The 6,501-nt window shown below is 38.7% G+C and overlaps 1 protein-coding gene across 3 annotated transcripts; it reads left to right on the forward strand.

Annotated features, from left to right (window-relative positions):
- Nucleotides 1–2,143: 2,143 nt before the first annotated feature.
- On the forward strand, nucleotides 2,144–3,845 carry LOC147642093 (small ribosomal subunit protein eS27y-like). Of its 3 annotated transcripts, XM_086802827.1 has the most exons (6): nucleotides 2,144–2,342; nucleotides 2,473–2,577; nucleotides 2,689–2,918; nucleotides 3,007–3,108; nucleotides 3,314–3,342; nucleotides 3,468–3,845. In XM_086802827.1, the coding sequence occupies exons 3-6, from the start codon at nucleotides 2,781–2,783 to the stop codon at nucleotides 3,592–3,594; spliced, it is 396 nt and encodes a 131-aa protein (XP_086658953.1). In that variant the 5' UTR covers nucleotides 2,144–2,342; nucleotides 2,473–2,577; nucleotides 2,689–2,780; the 3' UTR covers nucleotides 3,595–3,845. The 3 variants fall into 3 exon arrangements, with proteins under 3 accessions (XP_086658953.1, XP_086658944.1, XP_086658964.1); XM_086802818.1 differs by lacking the exon at nucleotides 2,473–2,577; XM_086802838.1 differs by lacking the exon at nucleotides 2,473–2,577 and having other exon boundaries at nucleotides 2,704–2,918.
- Nucleotides 3,846–6,501: the final 2,656 nt, after the last annotated feature.

Below are 6,501 nucleotides of genomic sequence, written 5' to 3' on the forward strand. Positions count from 1 at the left end.
GCATGGCTTTGCTAATCATGATAAACAAAATTGTCCAAAGAATCGTGGGCAAAGATATTGATAAGGGTGGTAGTAAGGTAGTGTACACGATGCAAGTCTTGCCGCTTGAAGCTTCTCAGAAGTTTTTTAAAGTTTAAGTATGCCATACCGGCACCCTCTTTCGGGTCTTATGATTTGGTTCAAATACATGGACAACGAAGAGTTTGTGTCATGATTGACGATGGGGCTACACATAACTTTTTGAATTATCACTTGGTTGAAAAATTAAAATTGCCACAAATCACTTGGTTGAAAAATTAAAATTGCCACAAATCTCCCTAAGTACATGGTATCTCTTGCTAATGGGCATGATAAACATGTATGGGACACGGTGATTAAGCAATTACCACTTAGTATTTAGGGACATGAAATGCACTTAGATTTTCAGGTTATGCATATTACAAGAGGTGATGTTATTTTGGGTCATGAATGGTTGTTTCATTTAGGACCATCTCTTTATCGTAGTTATTTAGACAATACTTTTGATTTTGAGGTCAATGGTAAACAAGTTTGTTTGCAAGGTGAACGTGATGTGCCCCCATCTCCACTCATTTGTTCTGCTCAAGTGGGCTGCTGTACATGCTCATGAAATAGAAAATCTCTTTTTGCGTTACATGTCTCCTTCAGTTTTGTCTCATGATGATGATAATGGTGATGATTTTAATTCCAATTTGAGTATTGAATCTCTCAATTCTGTCATATGTGAACATGTTTGTGCTATGCAAATAATGAACAAACTAAAATTTTCCCTAAGCTCACTCAACAAGTTTCTAATTCTTTGCAAAATCTTTTGCGCATGAATTTCATGATGTCTTTCCAAGTGACTTGCCGTCTGGTTTGCCCTCTGAGTGTAATGTCCAGCATGCCATTGAAGTGCTCAAGGATGCAAATCCAGTCTACAAGCCTCCGTATAGGCTTAGCACTAGTGAAGCCAATGAGGTAGAGCATCAACTTGCTGACTACCTTGCCAGGGGCCTCATTAGGCTTAGCAATTAGCCATGGGCATCACCAATTTTATTGGTAAAGAAGAAAGATGGGTCTATGCGTTTATGCATGGACTATTGTGGCTTGAATGCAATCACAATAAAGAACAAGTATCCGTTACCCCCGCGAGTTGATGAGCTTTTTGATCAACTGTAAGGTGCACGATACTTTAGCAAGATTGACTTAAGGTCAGGCAATCATCAAGTTCGCATCTGCATGGAGGATATGCCTAAGATAGCTTTTTGTACCAGATTTGGACATTATGAGTTTTTAGTTATGCCGTTTGGTCTAACTAATGCTACAGCTACATTTATGACGCTTATGGATAGCGTGTGTAGCTGAGAGGAAGAATAGTTCTTTCATAGAAATGGCACTTTGCATTTGCCAGGATTTATCTCATGTTTTTTGGTTGGAGGCAGTTATGTGTGCCACTTATGTGCTAAACTGATGCCGCACAGAAATGGCATGTTGCATGGTTAAAGGCCAGGATTTGCCTCATGTTTTTTGGTTGGAGGCAGTTAGGTGTGCCACTATGTGCTAAACAGATGCCACACCAAGGCCTTGTAAACAATTACCCCTTATGAAGTGAGACCCTCTCTCATTTGCATGTTTTTGGTTACCTTGCTTATGCTCTTGTGCCTGAGCAACAACGTAATAAGCTGGATGATAATGCGATAAAATGTATTTTTTGTGGGATACAACTGAGAAAGCAAAGAGTAGAGACTCTACAAATTTAGGCATTGGTAAACGGTGCGCTGGCTCGACGGGGCTGTAAATGCCCCTAGAAAAGCATCGGACGGAGGTTTGAGAACCGCATGTGCGAATCGTGTGTGAGAGAGAGAAGTGGAGTTCAAAAGCGATCGAGAGCTTTAGACCTTGGGCTATGGCAATTTCTACAAGACTATCACTATTTTTGGTGGGCTACGACTATTTTTGGACTCCTATCGCTGTATTGATTAATCTTAGAGATAAAAATATTCGATTTTTTTAATTATTCAACCATTTTTTAAATAGTACCATCCATAATGTATTACATACAGGTAACATGGATGTCAAAATCGTGAAGGCATAACTTGAGCATATCAACTCCAAACTCGTTGGTTAAGGTTTGGCCACTCTCACTACCTACTAAGAGCTACTAAGAGCCTAATTAGGGTTTGAGGATCTAAGGGCAAGGATCGGATATAATCGGACGATAGGTGAGGCTGAATTTTTTGGCTTCATTTTGGGTTGCTGGACTGATCAGTTCGAGTGTTCCCCGGTTCGTCTCCTGCTTTGCTCCATTTCCGTCCTTATCTATCTATTCCAAGCATATCATGGTGAGATCGACTTGCTCTTTTCCCCTTTCTTTGTTTTTTTTTGGGTGAAAAATGATCTAATTTACAATTTGTAGGAAAACCTGCGATGTTAATATTTCTCAAAATCGTTGAAACCTTATTATTATTTCAGCGAGAAATTCTGTACATGTTCAGTACAATTCCCTGCAAGTTTTAAGAGGTCGTAATGGCACAGGCTTAGAAGAGGAAAATCAATTGACTTCTGTAGTCATTAATGGTATAGCACCCACGCAGCACATGCCCTTCAATGTACGCCCAGAGTGTGGGTGCAGTGGCTGCATGCTGAGAATAGAATAGATGGGTGAAGGCCTGATGTACTGATGTGCAGATTTTTAACTTCCAGCCCAATCAAAGGAACGGGAGGAGTTGAGGGACAGCCAAAATTATGACCAGAGTGAGTTGTGATAGAATAGGGAATGGATGCACGGACGTCCATTCCGGCGAAGTGGGCGGACCTGCGACCATTTCTCAGCCTGTCCTATGGCCAGGGACGTGATAGAATGGCTATTCATCCACGAAATAATAATAATCCGAGATGATATGGACAAGATCTTCCATGTGCGACACACGCACTGTTCAAAGTGAAGTAGTAGTGCCCATTATGATGGAAATTTGATGAACTTCTGTTGGTGGAACATCTTTGCAGGTGCTTTCTAATGACATTGATTTGCTGCACCCTCCAGCAGATTTGGAGAAGAAGAAGCATAAGCTGAAACGGCTTGTGCAATCCCCAAACTCTTTTTTCATGGTAGGATGATTTTATTTGCTCCCTTCACATTACAACTGTGCTTGTGTACTCGAAGCTGGTTTATGTTGTTATACAAAGCTTTTGTAGGGATTGAGTGGTGTCTCTGGCGAGTTGGCTGCTTTGCTATGGGGTGGTGGGGGATACAGTTGTTCTTTAGGTTTGTAACTTAAGGAAGATTAATATTTTCTTTTCATAATAATTGCAGGATGTGAAGTGTCAGGGATGTTTCAGTATGTAAGTTCCTGATTCTTTCTAGTAATTAATGTGTTATTAATCTTGTTTTGTTAATTAAACTCTGCCTTTATTTTATGTTTTGTGTAATGGGAAACCTGACTGCTTCGATCTATTTTGCAAGACAGTACCACAGTGTTTAGTCACTCTCAAACTGTCGTGCTCTGTGGAAGCTGCTCTTCAGTTCTGTGCCAACCAACGGGAGGTCGAGCTCGACTAACTGAAGGCAGCTCTTTTAGAAAGAAGGGGGACTGATATCTTCTGTATATTTTCGGGAGGGTGTTTGCCACATAAGTAGGCATGCTCATATATCATGGAGATTAAGGTGCTGAGCTGGCTCCTTCGAAGTCTGCCTTGTTTTTTCTCAGCTTCTTTATGCTGGCTTTAAAGTGACAGCAGCGTGTGCAATGTCATCAGAGTTTTCGAAGGAATATAGCTGATGCAATCATCTTGAGCTGGCAATTTTTGAGGCTTAGTAATTAGAAATGAACTGTCATTGCCAACAAGTGCTGTTTTGGGTGTTGTGTGCCTTAAGCAAAATTGCTGTTGCATTTCCTTTCTGTTGTGTGGGACAATGTGAGCAGTAAGTTTTTGCTAAGTCTGCTTTCTATGCAGTTGTTGCACTTGTATGATATTTGATGTGTTTTTCGATGTGCTTTAAGTGTTCACATCTTTTTTGGTTTGTAGTATTATAGTATTTTTGAAAGATTTTCTTGTCTGCAATTAGTTCTCTGCTTAATGCTACTAACTGACGAATTTTGTCAGGATTAGTGTTTTGAGTGATTTGTGTGTGTTTTGGTGGGTTTTGGTTCCCTTTCAAGAGTCTAGTGTAAACCATGCTGCTGCCTATTTACCTCTGCTATACACTAGATAGATAGATGCCAGTGCGATTGAACTACTTCATGGCGTAGTGCAGACATCAGCGGACAAACCTTGTACATTCTAGTCTACTTACCCAACCGGAAGCATTGTTACCACCTTTAAGAGGGAATGGTTCTAGCTCAAGTAGAGTTCAAGGAACAGTCAGGTTACTTGCTGAGCTTTGCCCTTTGCTATGGTCTGTGTTTGAGTTCGGACCAAACACACAGACCACCAAGACCTATGCAATCAACAAGCTTCATTTACTGATGGTGGATAATGTTTTAGTTTGGGTCAAACACAGACCATTCAGACCTGAGTCAACGAGGTATATTTACTAGTATGTAATGGTAATGTTCCTTGAGTAACAGAGGTTATAGATAACAAGGCTTTTGGATTATGGTGGAATTTTGTGAGAACATTGGCGTAGTTGTAGGTGTTACATTGCACATATGTGCAGTATGTATACAGTACTTTCATCGTTTCTTGGAATTTTGCCTTAAAGTTGTGCAAGTGCACACAAACATGTATATACGTACACACGCACACACACAGAGATGGAGTGCACACATACATGTTCCACTATATTTGACTTGATTTTTTTGTGCTTGCTTGTTACTAGGTGTGATAACCTCAAGTTCACATTGGTCTTCTCTTGAAGAAGGGTATCAAGGATGTATAAGAAGGATGTGTGTGTGTGAGAGGATGCATAAGAAGGGTTTGAGAGAGAGAGAGAGAGAGAGAGGACATTATGCTATGCTCTTATGTTGATAAAACAGTTGGGCAAGTGGGATATTGAAAAGGAGGATTATAAGAGGTGTGCACATAGGGATAAGGCTAAAATTGAAGTTAGCGATGGGGCAATTATGACATTGTTGAGGGTGAGTTGATTACCTTTCACAAGGAGGAATAATCATTAGTGGGTAGGACTACTTGGGAAGAGAAATTGGAGTACACTCAAGCGCACATTTTTAGAAGGTAGTGTCTTCATTGACATATCTTAGAGAAGCTTGCCATCAATTTGACCCATTACAGATAAAATCTTCAATGACGTACTTGCTCCTTTTAAAATGGGTTTTAGCATTCACATGTTTGCTAAAAACAAAGATTTGACCAAATACTACATTGATAACTAACATTTTTTTTGGTTGCTTTAATATTAAGATCCTTGAGCTTATTGGGCTACAAGACCCAAAAGATTGCTAACCTTGTTTTCACCGTAGCTTGCAAATGGAGCCTTTTTATTGAGAGTTCAAAAATCTCAATGTTGCTAGATGTAAATCGGATGATGCTTATAATTTTACATAGCCCAACCGATGGTGTATTGTCCTGAGCATTTTTGAAGAATTGTTGTTTACTATTCCATAAAATGATTTGCATAAGAAATCTTTTCTCAACTCATTTGAAGCCATGAAGGCATGCAAAATATATTTTCTTCTAATTTCCAATGCATTCTTTAAAAAAATACGAGTAACCACTAGGTCTACCAAAGAGTGTTTGACTCATGCTTACATAATAATGCTTTGCTTACAAAAAGGAATTTCAGCATCACCTCATCATTAGACCAACCACCATGTATGGGACAACATTTTGGCTAGTCATCAATCTTACATCTTTTGATTTGGCTCAATTGAAAGATTGCATGTCATGATGGTCACATCTCATTAAGTAGCAAATCTTCCATTCTACATCTCATAATGGAGGAACGTCACTCTACCAATCCATTATAAGAAAACGTGGACATTACTATGAATAAAGATTTAAGGTTTTGGCCATGACTCGAAAGCATTGTTGATGCAAATTATTGTGGTACCACCTTATTGATTATGTTAGTACTTCAAAGAGATTCATTTACTTTACCATGAATGCTTCTTTGGATGCCTTCTGTAACTTGTAAAGTTGGTCATAAATGCGTTTGTGGTTCTTTTTTTGCTATTAGGAAGAGAGTATATAAACTCAAAGATTAGAAACTTAAAGGCACCATTATGAAATTATATGGTCTAAATTTCAAAGAGTTTTACTAAAAAATGTTATGTAAATGCTAAGTTGGATATTTCACATAGTTCATACAAAGAACACTTTATGGCATTATATTTGATAAATTTTTCTTTTATTTAGATTCTTTCACAAAATGGTCATTTCTTGTAATTGACGATGCAAAGCTCATTTCGTTTATACACACACGAACTTTCATTGATATATAAGGAGGAAAAACAAGAGTTTTATGATAATCACATCTAAGAAGTTAACAAAGCTAGATTGTTTTACATTGCTAATGGGATTTAATCCACTATTGATGTGCAA

The sequence above is a fragment of the Cibotium barometz genome, chromosome 1, assembly GCF_041138505.1.
Source record: "Cibotium barometz isolate CiBa-2024 chromosome 1, ASM4113850v1, whole genome shotgun sequence".
Classification (NCBI taxonomy): Eukaryota; Viridiplantae; Streptophyta; class Polypodiopsida; order Cyatheales; family Cibotiaceae; genus Cibotium; species Cibotium barometz.

What these genes read in the sequence shown, in the direction of transcription:
- LOC147642093 (XM_086802827.1), top strand. Translation starts at nt 2,781, where the DNA reads ATGCACGGACGTCCATTCCGGCGAAGTGGGCGGACCTGCGACCATTTC. An exon ending in ATATGGACAAGATCTTCCAT is followed by an intron (nt 2,919 to 3,006) that starts GTGCGACACACG and finishes ACATCTTTGCAG; the next exon opens with GTGCTTTCTAATGACATTGA. An exon ending in TGTCAGGGATGTTTCAGTAT is followed by an intron (nt 3,343 to 3,467) that starts GTAAGTTCCTGA and finishes TTTGCAAGACAG; the next exon opens with TACCACAGTGTTTAGTCACT.